The sequence below is a fragment of the Mercurialis annua genome, linkage group LG6 (genome assembly GCF_937616625.2).
Source record: "Mercurialis annua linkage group LG6, ddMerAnnu1.2, whole genome shotgun sequence".
In the NCBI taxonomy this organism is placed as follows: Eukaryota; Viridiplantae; Streptophyta; class Magnoliopsida; order Malpighiales; family Euphorbiaceae; genus Mercurialis; species Mercurialis annua.
The window spans coordinates 326,641-347,135 of record NC_065575.1 but is presented as its reverse complement, the minus strand read 5'-3'; the positions used below and the strand labels follow the sequence as shown (position 1 = coordinate 347,135).

Genomic DNA, 20,495 nt, shown 5'->3' with positions numbered 1-20,495 from the left:
CAAATTTGTGTCCATTTCTCCATATTAAATTAATAATACAAAACCAATGGGAGTTGGTCCAAGTGGTAAGCGGCTTGGTATCGCTTAAGCAAGGTTTCGGGTTCGAGTCCTTGTGAATGCAGAAAATTCCCACTGGCAGACTCACCCACCATGCCAGGTGCGCGACGCGGGTCGGATCCGGATTAGTCAGGGCGAAGCCTTGGAAACCGGATGGGCTTACCAAAAAAAAATAAAAAAATTAATAATACAAAGAAGAAAAGTCGTGGTTAAGGTTGAGCGCACTGAAAAGGACTCTCCACCTTACAAAATTCAAATCAATAATTAATTTATGTGTCTGCCTGCCAATTAAATCCATTGGAAGATCCGTCAACCAAAATTTATCATTTAAAAATGGTGGGGATTGAGAAAAAGTCCAACAAAATGTTGTCGTGGAGAAGGCTTATGCAAACAATGCTACTGCTATTCTGTATTGAACACAAAATATCCTGGTAATGTTACTTAACAACACCCTTCTCTTCTGTGGTCCTTGGCATACATTATCATGGAGCTGCTTAAAACAGATTCAAGGACAACTTGAGCTTGTTCTGCCGCCATTTCGGGAGCTTATAGAAACCCTTCCGTCCCATTCCAAACTTCTCTTCGAACTCTTCCGCACTCAAGTAAGCCTAGAAGATAATCAGATTTTTTTATCAGTCAAGCAAGTTTAGCTGAAGTTGATACTAGCATCATTGACAAAGGCTAACAGCTACATAAATGAAAAAACTACAGTAATGTTATGCCAAATGAGTGAAGCCAAAAGCATACCTCTCTTTTCCTCACATCTATGTCTGTCGCCGGATCACTTGAATCCACTTTTAATCGCAAATACGGATAGATTATTGAGTTTACACTCCAGGTACTATCATCATCCTCAGCTGAATTCACATTGTTGAGAGAGCTTGTCTCTTCTGTAGGAGCAACAATATTTCATTATTAAACAGAAAACTTAAAATGCAATAACTCTTACATATTGCTTTCGCGCAACCATTCAGAAGAAAAAGTCTTTCAGCGGTTCACACTTTAATTCGAGACTCTTCAAAGAAAATAAGGCAATCTAAATACACAGTGCCATTTGAAAATCATTCACTTTATGCGAACTATAATATAATATTTTGTTGGTCCTTTTCTGAGTTGATAACAAATTAAAGATTCTACCATTTCCAGCACTTCCGTCAGAAGGAGAAGAAAAAAAGAGCTTCCTAGCAATTGGAGTTGGGCTTGAAATGTGGCGGTTGGCTGAACCACTGTTTTTTAAACCATCTGGAGTAGCCTCCCTAGATGATATTTTCCTTGAGCTTCGTATAGGAACCTGCAGAACATGTTAATGTGAACTGTGAAGCATTAATAAGTGATGTTTTGTTGCACTTCATGACATAAGCATAAAGAACAAGTGTAGAAGTTGACCCCTACAAAGATTGATCTTCCTCCACGTTATCATAAAACATTTGCCTGGATCATCTCTAACAACTAAACCATCTAGTTTATGTGCAACTGTGTCTGAATTTTGGCTCAGAAAGTACCAGTACAATTGATTCGCACAGTGATATAAGCCCATTTTTCTAAATAGGCAATTCAGCATTCAGAATGCTGTCAAAACAGCCTAATTAAATATTATCAACCATCAGTGCTTTGATAGTAAAATTGGGTATAAGATATGGCTCAAAAGAAAATCACTTAAATGCATTGTCAATCAACAATGTGAAACATAGATAATCTAATTTCACTCCGGCCTGAGAACTACTAATGTTCATTTGCAACAACGGTTGGACCAATATCTCTGGCTACTTAGCTTAAGTTCTACATAGTTATAGTCAGGCGCTGATTATCAAAGAAGGAAGGTTCTCAATTTAATAAGACGGGGGGGGGGGGGGGGGGGGGGGGGGGGGGGGGAATAAACTAAAGCAGAACATATATCTTATAAAACAGGAACTGTTGCCCGAGTCACTCACTTCCAGATTTTGCTTGTTTCCTTTCAGAATGGCAAGCTTCCTTTCAAATGAGTTTCCATGCATCTACAAGTTCACGCAAGTGAGTTAAACCAGAGATTCAAATGTTATACTGAACAAACAACAAAATGCATTTTTACAATCACAAGAAAAATTATAAACTGGTCATCATACATTTGCCTTTGAAGAATCCCATTCAAAGAAGCGGGTGAAAAATGCAGGTTCCTGCCCTTCTGTAACAACATAAACAGGAGCCTTTAAAGGTAGTCCTTCGACCAGATGGACTGTCTCAATGAATCTCTGCAAGTGATGAATGCTATAAGGATCCAAGTCTTCCAGAAGCTAAATTAGTCTGCAATTATTCTATTCTACAGTGGACAATTATCTTAAAGCATGAAAATCCCTCGTGCCATTTGATTAGTTGGATAGGATAATATACATTTCAGGATAATTATCAAAAATATACATGTCGGTCCCTAATAGATTATAGAGAAGCTACTTAACAGATCTTCAGGCATGGATAATAATGTTCATAAGAAGAAATTTAAATTATATTGCTAAGATAAATCTTGAAAATAAAAATTTACCTGGCCAAGAGTAAGGGCTTGTTGGTTTGATTTAACATTTGAATGGCATCCAATCCAAAAATATACTTCTTCAGAACAATTGAGTATCAAGACATCTTCAGTAGTTAAATCATCCTGAGTAAAGCTGTATATCTCTTTAAACTGAAAATATAACATAAGAAAAACAAGTGAGCCTTGAGTATAAAAACAGTGTAAGGAATTACACCCTAATGCACCACTTTAGAGTAATTGCTGGTAGTTAACTTCTTATATATAACAGCAAAGTATGTTTTTGGACAGAACTCTGATCTTTAAATTAAACAAAAATATACATGAATGTGAAAGTTAAGTGCATTTCATAACATGGGAAGCCTTCACTGTCAAATTAAGGACTCCAAAATCGTCATATACAAATACAAGGCTTATGCTATACGTCATGACTATGCACCGAGTTTTAAATACAAGCAAGCATGCATGTGGAAACGTACTTTAGTTGGTGTACCTTGAAATCATCTGAAATGATATCCAAGCAGCCAGTGAGCCATTGTTAACCATTAGATATGATTTGATAATAACTTACACCTGGGATAATTCAGAACCAAGCAGAGCAGACCATATTTTGAGAGGAAAAATGTTAAAAATTCCCTACCATTTGTAACCATAAGTGTGAATAAATGTGGATCTTCAATATGTTGTTTTAACTCCTTTTCCTTTGGATACTCTGTTTTTCCACCAAGCGCCTCCCAAAATATATCAGGTTCACTCCCCTCCCGCACTGACATAGGTTGCAATGTTGGCTGCAAATATCATCCATAATAATTTTCTTTTTGATAAGGGGCGGTGACCGAGTAGAGAGAGATACTTATAATAAAAAAAATTAAAATCCTGCCTACAACTGTGAGGCAACTGCTTAATTTCTTTTAAAAGTAAACAACTGAATCATATGCAGGAAAGAAGAAAAGTACAACATTTAGGCTAACGGGCAAAACTTTTAAAAATTCTTCCAGTAGCTTAAGGGGACCTAACTTGTTTCTAGTCAACTTTTTATGTAAGATATTAAACTGTTAATGATAACATATATTCTACTGCAAATAATAAGATGATTGGAGGTTCAAATTTATGCAGCAAATTCAAGTAACAGATCGATATAGCAAATAAAAAACAAAAATAAAAAGCAATAAGTCCCAAGTTTAGAGCACAAGATTGCCTACATTTATCAATCCCAGCATTCTATCAACAAGCTCATGGTCAACTGTAGATGACAAATTCCCCATCCAAGTAAACAGACACGTTCTAGTTTGCAAGATGTAACAATAGGAGGAATTCAGAGAGCCTGATACCTGCACCAGTTCCAGATCAATAGAATTTATAAGGACGTGTCACGTGTCCATTATCAGAAATACAGATTGAAAAAGAAAGAACCATGATTCTAAATGATTGAATCATAAGAATTGAAGAATTTCAGTTTCATGCTTGATAAGAACTAAATTAAGCAAGATTTTCAGGAAAAATTAGTAGCCTGGATTAATTGCCCAAACTTTGTGTTATAAGACTATAGAACATCCTTTAAAAATAGAGTGCTAAAGTGAAGTATAATTTGGATCCACCCATAAAATTACTTGATCAACTTGGATGGCTTGCATGCTATTTTGACTTGTCCCTTGAACTCGAAAGAGTGCTATCTTTCCTTCATCATAAGTTTCATCCACATAAGCATTTTCTGATATGAACCTCTTATACCGTTTACTTAAACCTCCCTATGAGAAATGGAAGAACAAAGTATTGCACCGGTCAGTGCATAACTAAGAGAGGAAACAAGAATTTGATACAGGAAAAAAATAGAATAAGATAAATACATAAAATTATAGGTTATTTAGCCAGAACAGACCTTGAAAACAATGAGAGTCTGGAAAATCAATAATAGTTGAAGTGGCTCATTGTCCTGAAAAACTCGAGCCTGAACCCAGAATATTACAACAAAACCAAAGAAAATAATTGCTTGAGCATGCAGGAACTTCAAGTTGATGTATAGGAATATACAATGTATTGACTTAAAAAGTTTATGCTAAAATTTGATATAACCACCTAGAGGATTTTCTGAAGCTTTGCAAATTGCCTCAAGTCTTTACGAAAATATTGAGAACAGAGGAAATGCTTTATTTGCGGGGAAATTAAACATGAATTCAGCAGGCAAAATAACATCATTCAGTACTCTAAGAAGCCGTTTACAAATTGCAATTGGCATTGAATATTTTACTTTAAGATAACACGTAATTTTTTCTAATCATATTTTTAAGAACAATGTTAGTGAACCAGAGACAAAGTGATAGCTACAGAGACAGCTGGTCCAAAAGCAATTAGGGACGGTTCCCGAAACATACATTGTTAACCCATGCTCCTAATGTATGCCCCAAACTACAAAACAGTTATAATAATATGAGTTTCAAAATGGAACGTAGAGCTGATGTTTAAGATGACAGCTTCCAGTACTTTAACCCTATTGCTTCCAGCTTAAAACATTATTTCAAAATCAAGCACATAAAGACTGCTAATTTAAATGAATGCTAGCATATGTTAAAAGCAACACATGACTATTACTTGACTATTCATAGTAACATATTTATTCAGCTTAGTTTGCTTACATTTCTAACATCAAACTGCAAAAGGCGTTCCAGAGATAGACAAACTAGAACTAACCAGAACGTGATCACCCTTGGCTGAGTCTGCAATAGCATTTATATGGGAGATGGCATCAATTCTGTCTTCCTGGAAGTAAGAAAAGATCATATGCACATAAGCACAAAACGTGTGTTGTAAATCAAGTAACCACGTTATATACATTTTTTAATTTGTCCAGAGAAGTCATGTTTAAAAGGAATTAGACTAACAAAAAAAACGGCAGAACACTTTTGGACTCGGCAAGTATAGTTAATCTTAAATAATTAGCAAGAAAATAATCATCCAATTCCTTATCCATCATGTCATTTTCTTTTCCCTTTGTTTTCATTATCGGGCCTTCCTATGAATATTTTAAGACAGAAAATAAAACTTGATTGCAACAATAAATTTGCTGAAACTAAAGAAAGACCCTTTATCAAAGAAAACAGTAGCTACTCGGCTCTTGACCCAAGTTAGGTATCTCAAATAAAAGCATCTATCCTTACATGCTCACAATGCCAACATGATACTGTTAAAAGATATTCAAGTATTAATTTCCACAGCATTTTTATATATGTAGATATGAGCAGCATTTGAAGCTTACAGACCTCTACGCTTTCAAGACCAAACCACGCATAAAATATATTTTCATCCCTTTCATCACCAGCGTATGCATATTGAACAATATAGCAATCCCCACTGAAAAGCTTTGTCTGCTCTTGAGCAGAAAGAAGGATCAATTCATCACCATTCACCCGCCAAACCTAGAATAATAAGATTGCATCAAACTAAAACACTAAGATCATATTAATTTGCAGCAGAGCTTGAAAATAAGACAGAATTAGGTAAGAAACTACTTTTAGTTTTCCATGTAAATTTATATAAGGCGGACATTCTTCAACATTAGGAAGCTCCTTCACATCATAACCTTGTCGCTTAAACATTGCTGAGAAACATAAACGTACAAGTGAAAATAAAAAAATTATTTGCATCAGAAAATATACTAACACTGTACTTTCTAACTATTTAGTTTTGTGATTTCCCCATCAAATTTTGCTGCAGAATCATACCTGCTACTTTTCCTCGACCTTCTTCATATAACTTGGGTTCCACTTGTGGCCAACTCTCGAAGTATGACCTGAACACAGGAGTTTCTAATCCTTCAGTTAGAAAAGTTAAATGGGTTGCAGTGGACCTGCCTTGACTTCTCAAAAATTCCTGCAATATGTTAGTCCGTTAAAGGTTAGGAACAATGTCCTAGAGAATCACTATGGATAAACAAAGTTTCATTTACAGCTACAACATCACACATATGCATAACACGTTCTCCTTGATTTCATCATTCCCTAATTTGTTTTATGACTCGCATTGTTGGGAAGTCCAACGACTTGAAAATTTGAGTTGCATGATAATCATACCAAGTGCAGAGTAGTTTTAAGCTTACTTGGTTTTGAGTGAAATGAGAACTAGAAATACTAAATTACAATGACAAACCACAACTGTAATCTTCCTTTCATAAGGCATTAAGGCTATGACAGGTAGACTACGCATTGCCTTGTAAAATTAATATGGTGGTCAATTTGCTTCTCCATAATCATAATTTGCACATGAACTCTGCAGACACACAGAGCCTCTCCTCTCTCACCCTGTTTCCCCCAGGATTGGCTTCACTACTGTTTCCACTAATCGTAACAGAGACTATAAAATTAAACCTATTAAGCAGTCTATTTATTAAATATTTGAAAAAGCATGTCAGTTTTAGGATACCATCCTAACCATATGACCAAAATAGACATTGCGACCACAGTATATACGAATTACAAAGTCTCAAAAGATATAGCCATCTGTCTTTGTCAACTAGCAGGGTGAGATGCTTTGGAAAGAGTAATAGAAGATTATGATGATGAAGAAAAAGTGTCATACTTCAATAGCAGATATTGATGTCTTCCGTTCTGTAATAGAAGTATTTTTACCCATCCATACAGATATCTCAGAACCACATTCCAGCATATAACACTTATTTGAGTTGAGCATTTCTTTCTTCAATGAATTACTTTCACTTGGACATAGATTACCCTGAGTTGTTATCCTGTAGATAAGACCATCAATAATAATTCTGAGAAAGTACAGCATTATATTTATCATAAAGAACAATGGAATAGGAATAATAATTTAAACAGATATATGCATAAAGAGAACAATGGAATAGGAATAAGAATTAACATTGATATATGCATAGAGAGAAAGATAAATTTCATCAAGTTGAGGAAAATAAAATCAGTATATATATTGAGAAACAATACTGTTCTGTATGCCTCAGGCCTCCAGCTGACTTTTACAATAGATGACTGGCAAATTAGTAATCACAAGAGCTTGCTTGACTTTCAAAAAGATTAAACATACTCTTAAGAATTTTCATGACCAGGAATGGTTACAAGTGCAAAACAAGGGAAAATGTGTCGAAAAGAAGGCAAGACTCACCAGAATAATTGTACAGGTGAACTTTCAGTTTCTTTCTCAATGCCAGAAGGCGAGTCCTTTGGAATAGGAGCATAACCGCCAAACAAACTCCAAAATTCACCAACATCTGAATCACCAACGAATTTCCCATCCTCTGCAAGGCAGAGCAGTTAACTCCAGTTCCCTTTTTTTGGAGAAGAGAGAGAGAGAGATAGGGAGAGACTCCAACCTATAGTTGCCACATCACATTTCCCCCCATGTTTGTTTTCCTTGATATACTGAACGACCTCCAAAGCTTTAGCTCTTTCTTGTATGCTCGAGTTGCACCCACAGAAAAGAAATATTTTTGGTGCAGTATCTAGAAGGAAGACATCATTGTGGTTCAAGGACGACCGAGAAAAAGGCACCTGATCATGATAGACGCCTTAAAAATCACACTCATTGAACTCCAACCAGGCTAAGAGGATTAAAAACACACAAAATGTTCCATTAAAAATGAAGAGATACACAGCATGAAGATAAGATGTGGAGGGGTTGGGATGATATGTGCATGTTAAAGTTTCTTAGCTTATGGAATTGAGCCCAATGTTGGATATTGCACAATAAGCTATCAGTCACATTTGTGCATGATAGAAACTACCATGAGTAAATACAAACTCAAACTTTACATTGACTTAGATAAGTTGATAGCGAATGAACATCAAGATGCAAGTCAAGCTAGATAGTTGTAAGTCAAAGATAAGAACCTTGAAAGAAAGTGAAAGCTTACCTCTTTCACAGAAACAGCATGATCACCCTTGCATCTTAGCAAAGTGACTTTGTATGAATCGCCATTTAATTTCCCTGACTGCGACGAATATACTCCTTCAGTAGGTAAAACACAAGGCTTGAAGTATGACAAAAATTTCACAGTTTCCTGGCCCTGCACTTCCCTATACTGAACAGTACATGACCCTAGAGCTGCATCTAATTCAAGGGCTTTATCTGATGCCAAAGCTGAATCCACCTGAAATGAGAATGCATGCAGGAAACAAATAAATGCCGATATCTGGCCCATATAACTCTGGCTATCTTATAACACATATGAACTCATGTGTACACTACAAATTACTATAATCATCAAGAATTCTACTCATCAAAGCCAAATTCTAAGAGCGGAAGACTTGAAAATGCAAACCTGAGTTGCATTATTGCCTATCCAGTAATGTATGTCATGGTGAGGAGGTCCATTTTTTAGCAAAACAGTCTGTTTATAAACAAAACAGAAGAATCAAGATGCAACTTCATGAAAGAAAACAGCAGTATTGAAGGGAAAGTTAAAGATACATTGAGAACAACAAATGCATTCCCAGAATAAAATTTGCCGTGCAAAGATTTCGGGAGCGGAAGCAATCGAAGATTCTGCACACACCAGATCTCCACACCTCTTCAGTATTCTTTAAGGAAACAAAATAAAGCAAGTAGTAGAAAGCATTCTATTAAATTAAAACAAAAAAATGAGAGGAAAAAGGATACGGTTTAGCTCCGGCGCCAAGGAAGGCGGGGTCGACATCTTTGGCGACAAAAGCCATTGCCTCTCATGTATATTTTCTGACAATACTAATTGACGTTAGATCATGCTCTAAATGTAATACAAACAAGAGGAGAAGTAATTAAGCAAGTTTATTACCAGTTCAATTATGCAGTCAAAATAAATAAATTAAGGGAAATGAGTAAGAATTATTAAGGTTCAAAAACTAGTAGAAAGCGGAAGGCATTCAAAGTTTAAATGTTACTTGCAAAGTCAAAAGGCAAACACAGAGAGGAGAAGTGAGAAAATGGCACATGGCTTTCCTGGCCTTTGCCGGCCACCTAAGCATGGGACCCACAAAGTATCAACTTTTTGTATTTTGAGTTGTGACCGGTCAAATGGATCACCAGCTCTTTTCAGATTTCCAAACTGTTTGGATCAGCTCTTTCTTATAGGAGTGGGAAAAAAACCGGTCAGATCGTAAAACTGATCCGAAACCGTAAAATTGAACCGGAAAATATGATTAACCGGTTCAAGAGTTTAGATTTAAATTTTGATTTTTGATTTTTGTGGTTAATGGTTTAGGTTTAGATTTTAAAATTTTAAAAACCGCGATTAACCGGTTAACCTGTTTATAAATAATATATATTACTATAATAAAATATATTTTATAATCTACACATATAAAAATTCTAAACAAAAAAATATTTTAAAAATATTTTATTTATCAATATATTTTAATTTTAGAAGTATATATATATATTGAAAGAACTTTATTTTTCTTAATAAAATATGCATATACCTAATTGAAATATGAATAAGTACAATTTATATTTTAATAATTAAATAGAATGAAAATTAAAGTTTAATTATTAGACTATATTTAAAATTTTATCTATAAATTTTATCTTTTTTATATCTAATTTTTTTAATGGTTACATGGTTAAAAACCATAAAACCGAAAAACCGAACCATTTTAAATGGTTAACCGATTTAATGGTTAACCGTTTAAAATTTTAGGTTTAGGTTTTTAATTTTAAAAACCGAACTGCTATGTACCGGTTTACATATTACCCTCGTGGACCGGTTAACCGGTCCATGCCCACCCCTAGTTTCTTATAAATTTAATTTCTATTTTTATTTAAATTTAATTATTTAAAAAAATTCTACCTTTTTTTTCATTTATACTCTGATCTTGTTAAAAAAATCATTTGTAGCCAATTTTAGATTTTTAGCTTTTATCTCTACCCAGTACAAAAATATAATTGATAATTTAATAAATAAAAAAATAAAAAAAATTAGAAATAATTAAATAAAAAGTATATCATACGTCTAATTAGTATAAATATAAACTGAAAGATTATCTTAAATTTTTTTGCAAATGAAAAGAGGTAATTTTAGTACTTTTATGTAGAGATGAAACCTAAAAAAACTCAAAATTGGGTACAAATGACTTTTTTAAAGGTCGGGGTATAAACGAAAAAAGGTTCAAGTTAGGATTTTTTTAAGTAATTAAATCTTTTATTTATTGAACTATAAATATATTATATTATATAATATTAATAATTATTTTTATAAGAAATAATATTTAATTTAAATTTATTTATATATTTTTTTTGATAAATTTATGATTTATTTAAAAAAATATTAAATTATAATTATTTTAATATAAACAAAATAATTTTATATAATTTATAAACAATTAGAGTATTAAAAATAATTAAAATAAATTTATATATTAAAAAACGATATATTTTAATAGGGGTACTTTTATCTAAATAATTAAAAAAATTGAAACAGCTATCGGTTGTTGGCAAAAACTTCCAAAATGGAGTTTTTCAAACAACAGCAGTTGGAGGTTCAAAAAACTTTTAATAAAATCCCACTAAACGCTTTGGTGGAGCTTTTTGAAAAGTAAAAGCAAAAAGTTCCACCGAAAAGCTTAAACAAACACCCCTTTCATCTCCTTTCAATAGTCGACGTCGTTTACTGAGATCAAAATATGTTATTTTCAAAAGGGCTCTGAATGAACCGAGATGCTCGGCATTATACTCTTTAAAAACTTAGTCCGTGTCTGCTCGTATACTAAATAAACCGAATTGAAGCTTAATTTATATTCATGTACTTAAACGAGCCGAACTTAGATAACTTTTGTATATAGCTTGTTTACTAGTTCGTGAAGGGGCTCGTATAAGAGTTCGTGAGTTGGTTCATATAAAAGTCTGAGAATTGTACATTAGCAAATTAACTTGTATGAATGTCTATTCATTTAGATAATAAACGAGGTTGATTGTTTCTTCGTTTAAGTGTCAAACAAGTTAAGCTCGAACTTAACTTGTTAACAGCGTAAATGAACGAGCTCGATTCATTAATACTTAAACGAACAAAAACGAACCGAATATGAATATTGTAAATTTTAAATAAACCAAATACAAATATATTTTTTCAATTTCAAACAAGCACGAAATGAACTAAACTTGAACATCTGAAAGTTTGACTAAATTTGATTTATTTAAATCCTTAATTATCAAATACTCAAAAGTCGAGACAAAGTTCGGAAACTAATAAAATAAATTAGCCTGCTCAATTTATCATGAAATAAATAAAAAACTTAAACATGCATTTTTTAATAATATTTGTAAATGATAGTAGATATAATATAATTTTATAAATTTTGTTTAAATTTTGTTTAATTTTTCAAATAATTTTATGCTTTTTAAAAAATATTAAATAAATCTAATAGTTAAAAGTCATTTATTTTTTAATAGTTTTATTTAAAAATTAAATTACTAATAGATTTTTAAAATGATAATATTAAATTTTGATGAAACATAAAAAAATAACAAGCGAAATTACAATAAACTTTTATTTTAATGAGGTGTTATAATTTGATAGGTTCAGACTACGAATGATGTGGTGGATTGAGACTACCTAAAAATTTCTCCAAAAATTGTCGGCTAATAATTATCCATAACCCCTCACTTTTGGGTCTATTTTACTAAATTCTATGATGTTTAAAAACGATCACTAAATCTCCTGATTTTTGTGGCGGTGCTCGATAAACCCCGTAAATCCAAACATCAGTGATTTTTAAAAAAATGGTGATGTGACAATAATTTTTTTATGTCAGACCCATCAAAAATTTGTCGTGGAGGTGGCGGCGGGAGGTTGGCGGTGGCCGGAAAATGGTGGGTGATGGTTAGGGTGAAGTGGTTTGATTAGATTTAGTTGGGTTTGATTTGAATGGTTGAGTTGGGTGTTTTTTTTAAAAGTTTCTTTGGGGTTTTTGACAAAAAAGTTCCCCCCTTATAGGGGAAATTCGAATTTTGTGCCCCAGAACACAAAAATTACATTTTTGTGCCTGGGGCCCACGCTGCCCGCAAACAGCCATTGCGGGCAGCAATATTGCCCGCAATGGCTGTTTGCGGGCCAGTTAATCACCCTGATTAAGGGTGATTAACTGGCCCGCAAACAGCCATTGCGGGCCAGTAATGAAATTCCCTGCCACATGGCAGGGAATTTAATGTCGCCCGCAATGGCTGTTTGCGGGCGACATCCCCTATATAAGGGGGGTGTGTGGTGAATTGTTTCACCACACTTACACTTCAAAGCAAACATTAAAAAAAAAGCTTAATCGGATTTGGAGTAATTTGGCGGATTTGGAGTAATTTGGTGGATTTGGAGTAATTTGGCGGATTTGGAGTAATTTGGCGGATTATTTTTGGAGCTTAATCGGATTATTTTGGAGCTTAAAATTTTATTATTATTATTTTGCGAGGACTACAAGAGGTAAGTCCGTATTACTTTTTACTTTTTATAGCTAATTTTTTTTATTAATAAATATTAAATGTGTATTGTTAGATTTAGAATTTAGTTAATATTAGATTTAAAATTTATATTATTAGATTTAGATTTAAAATATTAAAACGATTTGTATGAATATAAAACACAAAAACATTATAGAATGAACATTACTCATAAATATTTGATAAAATATATAATAGTTTGGTTAAAATGTGGACGATTTGCTAAATAGTTAAATAAATTAATTTAAATTTTTAAATAAATTGTTTATAAATTGTTAAAAATATTACTTTATAAATATATATAAGTGAATTAAATTTATCATTTTTTTAATCTAAAAATATAAATTAAGCCTAGAAATGTACATTTGTAGAAATTACTTTAATATTAATTTATTACGCATGTTTGTAGTAATGGCGTCAAACAATATATTATTTGTGATATGGTGTGATGGTAGCATCATAAACTCCCCTCGTGGAGTTGAATATTTGGGGGGTAGATATGTTCATGTGCCGATTAATGGAAGAATAAATTTTGGGGAGTTGGCCGAAATATGTAGAACGGCAGTATCTACTAGTGTGAGCCCTCCGGAGGTGACGAAAATTTATTTTCGGCTACCTCATGTTGAAAGGTACGAGATATGTTCATACTCGTTGTTCGAAGTGCAAGATGACCAACACGTATTTGCGATTCTGAACCAGACAGCTCGGATGCCGACGTTGAACGTGTTAGAGTTCTACGTGGAGTATCATATTTCGGCTTCTAATGAAACTTCGATGCAACTAGATTTATGTTCTAGTGAGTCTGAGAGAGGCAGTGTGGAAGAGGAAGAAGATGAGCACTATGATAGTGAGGAAGAGGATATGGAGGATATTCTAATCGCTGAACAACCAAGTAATATTACACATTACCAGTCTCGACTTCCGCAACACATACGATGTGTCGATCTCAGTGACTTTGATGTGGACGAGACATGGGAAGCGCCGAACATTGAATGGCAGCGTGGGATGGAATTTCAAACCGGGATGATTTTCTCGAGTCGATTGGCTGTGCGAACATGTGCCATTACTTATTCGGTTGATAATGGACGAGAGTTTAAGAGTCGCCGGACAACAAAAACAACACTGGTCCTAGTTTGCAAGCATCGAGAAATGTGCGATTGGTGGCTGCGGGCCACCCTGCTTCAGAAAACCAACACATGGACGTTGACGAAATATATATGGCCACACAAATGCGATATGCTAGCGTCAACTCGTAACCACAGAAATTTCGGAATTATTCAAATTGCCGATTTTATTAAGACTCAAGTGTTGGGGCAGCGTGATATTCGGATTAAGACGCTTATGGCAGGGATTTTAGAATCCTTAGGACTGGACCTTCCATATAAGCGGGTGTGGTATGCAAAGGAGAGAGCAATTAGCAGCGTCTACGGGGACTGGGAATATAACTACACGCAAATCACGAAATTCATGGATAATGTGGTCGAAGTGAATCCTGGATCCTTTTGGCATGGTGAAGGTATGAAAATAAATCACTTTTGTAAATTTAATATGTAATTAAATTTACATTATATCCTAACTATATCCATTTTAAACAGGCCGACTAACTGATTGCGGTGGGGTGCAATGTAGAATTTTCAAGCGAATGTTTTGGACCTTCTTTCCGATGGTTGACGGATTTCCATTTTGCAAACCAGTTCTATTCATCGACGGGACGCACTTATATGGTAAATACAAATTGCATATGTTGATAGCGTCGGCGGTAGATGGCAACAACCACATAATGCCAGTGGCGTTTGCAATAGTTGAGTCCGAATCTAGTGAGAGTTTTGAATATTTTTTGAATCATCTTGGAGATCAAGTCATTCGCGACCGAAAGGTGGCCATTGTATCAGATCGTGCTCCCGGATTAATATCGGTTTTGAGGCGTCCGGAATGGGAAGGGATTGATCATTTTTTCTGTATTCGGCATTTAATGGCTAATTTCCACACTCATATCAGAAATAATGATATGAAGTTGCTGGCTGAGAAAGCAGGTATTTTGCTGTCACTCGTCAACATTTCTGGTTATTGAACCAAAAAAGAGTATAAATTTTGCATTAACAAATACCTCATATTAACGTGTAGGTCGGACTTTTCAAGAGAAAAAGTACGAGCGATACATGGCCACTATGGCAATAAGATCTCCGGCGGGGTATGCTTATTTGACCGATGAGAGATATCTTAAGAAAGAACAGTGGGCTTTGTGTTGGGACATTAAGGCGCAAAGGAACGGTGTAATGACGACGAACTACGCCGAGTCCATTAATGCAACTCTAAAGAATGTAAGGGGGCTTCCAATCACAGCGATGATAGAGGCTATCTTTGACAGACTCAGCGATATGTTCGTCAAGCGTTGGGAAATGTATAAAGGGATAATCAAAAAAGGCGTCATGTTCACTCCGATCTGCAACACGCATCTGAAAAATGCAACATTAAAGGCCCGCACTCATAAACTCAAGAAATATAACCCGGACACCCTGACTTATCGAGTGATTACAAAGAAAGACAATTTTCGAAGAAAGGGAGGAAATATTCAGAAGGTCAACCTTCAAATGATGAAGTGCACGTGCGGGGAGTTCCAACACCGCCAGATCCCTTGCTCCCATGCCATGGCAGTCATTCAACAAGAAAAGTTAAACCCTCACAACTACGTAGGGTGGCGGTACCAAACCAAGAATGCCATACAAGCATGGAATACTCAATTTAATCAATTACCTACCGACGAGCTGTGGATTGGTTCTCGGGAGGTGCCATTTATTCCAGACATTAACTTGATAAGAAAGAAGGGACGACCGGTAAACCAAAGGATTAGAAATGATATGGACCAGACCTACAGAGAGGACAGCGACCCTAATTTTTGCAGTAGATGTAGTATCGCCGGCCATAATGCTTCGACTTGTACTAATTATCCTGATATGTGAATTGTATAAAATCTTAATAGCTGCTCTTTTGAAATTTAAAGTCTTAGTAGTTGCTCTTGCAAATTTTGATGTTATTTGCATTTTGCATTGTGTAATATATAGGTATGAGTTCGTCAAGACGTCAAAATTCTTCGACAATTCAAGTTGTGCAGAAATATGAGGATCATTTTTGTGAAGTTTGGTATGGAAAAAAACGAGCTTTTCAAAATAGCCCAATCCATCCTTGCATGGATAAATCACAAGCCGGACATATATTTGTTGGTCGGCACACAAAAAATTTGAATGATTTTGGAAACGTTGTTGTTTCACCTGAGCCTTCGTGGGGAAAGTTGTGGGAACGCAGATGCGAGATGGAGGCCTACTGTGATTTTCACAGCATATCTGTACCGGCGGCAATATCCGCAACAATTTCGAGAAACACGGAAACGTCAATCCAATTATTGATGGAACGCCTTCAGATTGAAATACATGTGATGTCTTTACGGCTCAAGACATTTCACGAAAATTTGGGCGATGGTCGAACCTTTCATGTTGATGAAAGTAACCCCCAGTCATGGAATAGTATGGAATTACAGGATTACGACGACAGTGATTCTGATGATTTTGTGAAATATCTCCCCTGGACTTTAATAAGATGTTGTTCACAGTGCTATAACTGGTGAAAGCTATTGTGATGAATTTGTAACTGGACCTTGTGTTAAATTTGTAAAATCGTATCTAATTTGTATCGAACTTATTCGGTTAAATTTGTATCGAAGTTATCATATGTAATTTCTATTTCCTATTTCGTATGTCAAATTGGTGTATAATTTTTGGAGCTTTCATCTATCTATGTTTTTAATTTGTATCTATGTTTTTTAATGTATACGTTAAATTCGTATCTAATTTTAATATATTTAATTTATTCTAAATCTATTTGTGCATTTTCAGATATGGCTGGCCCTGCTCCATACGATTACTTCCTTCCCGGACCGCGGGATGGAGGTTTAGTACTGCACAGACAGCATGATCACAGGTCCGACACGGTTTGGCAGCATCCGGTAGGCAATGATTTCTTTAAATGGATAACGTTTCGTTGTTGTTTTATTTTCCAACTGATATCTTTAAATTTTTCATTTCAGGAGACTTCGGCTTTGGGCTCGCGCAGGAGTGCCTCATTGACCCGAATAGAGGATATTCATCCGCGCATTCGAGATGGAGTATTGCGGACAGCACTGGGACCCTTCATTACTATGCGGCAATACACCGTAGACATGACTCTGGTGACTGCATTAGTTGAGCGGTGGAGGCCGGAGACCCACACTTTTATGTTTCCTGAGGGGGAGTGCACAATAACCCTTCAGGACATAGCGATCTTGACGGGACTCCCCATAAATGGGGCTGCTGTTACCGGACCGACTATCAGAGGTTGGAGCAGTGTTACTCGCCGACTGCTTGGGAGAGATATGGTAGGGAGTAGAAATTGTCAGGGATCCTTTGTTACCACTAGTTGGCTAGTCGATGAGTTTGATAGCTTCACACGGATACCTGATGCGGCTTCAGATGAGCAGATCGACTGGGCAGTTCGGGCGTACTTGTTGTTCCATCTACACGCCTGGTGTTTTTCCGACACGAACAGCGGGCAGATCGGACTGAGGATTCTTCCACATCTGGAGGACTTGACGGCATTAGGGAGCATTAGTTGGGGTTCAGCGGCGCTCGCACACCTTTACCGCGAGATGTGCTTGTGTACTATGGTTTCGCAGAATAGGCGAAACATCGGGGGGCCGCTTTGGATTCTTCAGCTATGGGCATTCGAGCGCCTTAGACCATTCAGGCCGAGGTTGAGATACCCGGCCATCACACCGCACTTACCGTTGGGTGACAGGTACATCATTTTATTAATACTTACATGAACAATTATTAGTAATTTTTATTTTTTTTATTAACAATGTTGTACTTGCGCAGATGGGCGGGTCCGCTAGATTTTCGACGGGTTCTTCATCGCAATCTGGATGCCATGAGATTAGCACTAGATGTATTACGTTACTCGGATGTGAGTTATTTTGGAAACCTTTATTTTATAGTTATCAATTTGCACAACAACATTGCTAAAGTCTTTATTTTATAAATGCAGATCGATTGGCAACCATACACCGAGGATGTTATCAGCCAGCTACATCCTTATTTTTTGGATGGTGCTCAGTTCTGGCGTGCTCGCGTGCCACTGATTTACTATCATATTATCGAGTGGCACCAGCCGGATAGGGTGATGGCGCAGTTTGGTTTGCTTCAGCCTATACCTGAACCACCTTCCCAGCTCCACATCCACCACACTGTCCAGTTTCGGGGGAGCTCAAGCTTCCAAAACACATTTAGCGAGTATGTCGCGATTTGGGACTCCAGGGAACTGTATGTGGTCCAAGGCCCGTTGCTGGACCATCCGCCCCACTTCCATTCAGAGTACATGGAGTGGTACAGACGCATCAGTAGGAGATGGATTACCCATCACGGAGCAGAGACTGGATCAGCTGTATGTAATCTACATAATTCTAATTTAAATTTTCTTTTATTCAATATGCTAACTGACTTTCTATTTTAATTTTTTTTCAGCGTGATGCCATGGAGAGGATTCGCTTACAGTCAGAGGCAGGGTCAAGTATTGGTACTTACGCTCGTAGTTACCAGTTAGGCACCATGGAGGACCGGAGGGACACACAGTGGCCACCCCCAGAGCCTGCTGTTCTGCCACAGCCCTTGCCTCATATAGATCCCCCGACGGTCGACGTACAGCGTATACGAGGTCGTCGTCGGGATAGAGCCAGACCTCACGAGGCGACGCGCGAGATGGCAGAGAACCCTATGCCACCCCCAGTACGTTTTAATCTAAAATTTTTTTATTGAATATTAAATCAATAATTCTAATAAACAATTTGTTTTTTAGGTCGACTTTCACGGGGATACTGAGGATTTCGTCCGACAGTATTACGGGTCTACGACGTATTATGGGAGTACCTCAGCGCAGACACAGTGCCCACCAGCTGCATCATTTTCGGTACCACCTACGGACCCTCTCCCGGCACAGGTACGTTTCAATCTCAATTTAAATATTTTCCAAATTAATATCAATTATAATAATTATTAATTTCTTTTCTTTCAGCATGATTTCTTTGGGGATACCGAGGACTTCATTCGCCGCTATCCAGCTTCGTCTTTTACGGTACCGCCTGCGTCTGTACCCTATGTAGGCCCGTCATTTGGGGAGGCAGAGTACATCACGCCGCTGGCCACTCCTCCTCCACAGTTCTCACAGCATCCGGCTTCTGCTTTTACCCCGTTCCAGGCGACTCAGACGGCGCAGACACCTCCTCCTCAGACACCTACGTATTTGCCGACTGTTCCTGTATTTGACGATTCTTGGAACTTTAGCTCCCTGACCACTCCACCCTCACAGCGGTCCCGACTTATGGAGGGGGGCTACATTCCGATGCTGCCAGGTCAAGATCCGGGCTCCTCTTCTCGCCCGACTCAGAGTCCCTCCCAGATGCATTTTTCTCTGGATGATCCTTGGATCAACAGTTTGGTTCAGGACCCACAGCCGTTTTGTGACTTCCAAGGAATGCAGGCTCCTTCTTTTTCTCTGGGATTAGGGTTAGACCCCTCCTCACAGGCTCCTGCTCCTGAGGTGGATGATGATGACGAGATTGAGGATGTGGCCAGTCCAGTCGCCGATAGTGGAGAGAGAAGCTCCGGACCAGATGGAAGACGTTACCGCCGTTTGACTGATAGTCAGACGAGTCGACGTGTCAACAGGGGTTACGACATGAGGACACGCTTACGGAGTCCTGATAGATCAGACTTTACTGAGTAGTTTTGTTATTTTTGTACAATTTTAAATTTTTGTATTATTAATTTATTTACGGTTACTTTTAATTGTGTTGTATGGTTTTTATATATTTATGTATAATTTCTTTTTAATTTATTTTTATCGCTTAAATATTATTCGGAAAGACGCTCAATTCCTTTTAAATATCGAAATTGTAGATAATTTTTATTTATAATATTTCAATTTTTAGTTGTGAATTTTCTTTTAAAAATTAAAAATAAAATAATTTGTTTTTTTTTTTAAAATTCTGCTGCCAATGATTGGGGAGAGAATCTCCCCGATCATTGGCTGCTTAAGCAGCCCGCAATTAGCCATTGCGGGCTGCTTAAGCACTTAATCCAGCTGTTAATCAGCTGGATTAAGTGGCCCGCAAACAGCCATTGCGGGCCACATTTCTGCCCGCAATGGCTGTTTGCGGGCAGCGTGGGCCCCAGGCACAAAAATGTAAATTTTGTGCTTTGGGGCACAAATCCGGGTTTTATATTATAAGGGAAGCACTTTTTTGTCAAAAACCCGTTTCTTTGGGGTATTTTGAATATTTTTAGATTTATGATAAAGTGTCAGCTGATATCTAACATGGGGACAAATTTTTATTAGGTCTGATATCAAAAAAAACTTGCTGCCACGTCACCATTTGTAAAAAGAATTGCCGGACTCGGGAAATTTAGCGAGTGCTACTACAAAA

At 36.5% G+C, this 20,495-nt stretch overlaps 3 protein-coding genes across 4 annotated transcripts; 2 read left to right on the top strand and 1 right to left on the bottom strand.

The window, feature by feature from the left end:
* Window positions 1-300: 300 nt before the first annotated feature.
* LOC126687364 (villin-1) lies at window positions 301-9,451 on the bottom strand. The gene is made up of 23 exons (XM_050381911.2): window positions 9,339-9,451; window positions 9,185-9,259; window positions 8,996-9,095; window positions 8,847-8,915; window positions 8,439-8,675; window positions 7,899-8,076; window positions 7,691-7,823; window positions 7,133-7,298; window positions 6,280-6,427; window positions 6,067-6,155; window positions 5,818-5,973; window positions 5,249-5,317; window positions 4,440-4,508; window positions 4,171-4,308; window positions 3,763-3,891; window positions 3,201-3,348; window positions 3,054-3,064; window positions 2,573-2,713; window positions 2,160-2,285; window positions 1,989-2,051; window positions 1,195-1,348; window positions 805-947; window positions 301-665 (listed from the first exon to the last, which is right to left on the bottom strand). The coding sequence occupies exons 2-23, from the start codon at window positions 9,238-9,240 to the stop codon at window positions 552-554; spliced, it is 2,637 nt and encodes an 878-aa protein (XP_050237868.1). The 5' UTR covers window positions 9,241-9,259; window positions 9,339-9,451; the 3' UTR covers window positions 301-551.
* A 3,337-nt stretch (window positions 9,452-12,788) lies between these two features.
* Window positions 12,789-19,839, top strand: LOC126685836 (serine/threonine-protein phosphatase 7 long form homolog). 2 transcript variants are annotated; one of them, XM_050379808.2, is made up of 8 exons: window positions 12,789-12,968; window positions 16,876-16,985; window positions 17,067-17,812; window positions 17,893-17,980; window positions 18,062-18,457; window positions 18,538-18,798; window positions 18,869-19,009; window positions 19,085-19,839. In XM_050379808.2, exons 2-8 carry the CDS (start codon window positions 16,878-16,880, stop codon window positions 19,793-19,795), a joined length of 2,451 nt encoding a protein of 816 aa, XP_050235765.1. In that variant the 5' UTR covers window positions 12,789-12,968; window positions 16,876-16,877; the 3' UTR covers window positions 19,796-19,839. The 2 variants fall into 2 exon arrangements, with proteins under 2 accessions (XP_050235765.1, XP_055962406.1); XM_056106431.1 differs by lacking the exon at window positions 12,789-12,968 and having other exon boundaries at window positions 16,839-16,985.
* Window positions 14,230-15,380, top strand: LOC126686612 (uncharacterized). Its single transcript, XM_056106432.1, has 2 exons — window positions 14,230-14,501; window positions 14,581-15,380. Exons 1-2 carry the CDS (start codon window positions 14,327-14,329, stop codon window positions 15,054-15,056), a joined length of 651 nt encoding a protein of 216 aa, XP_055962407.1. The 5' UTR covers window positions 14,230-14,326; the 3' UTR covers window positions 15,057-15,380.
* Window positions 19,840-20,495: the final 656 nt, after the last annotated feature.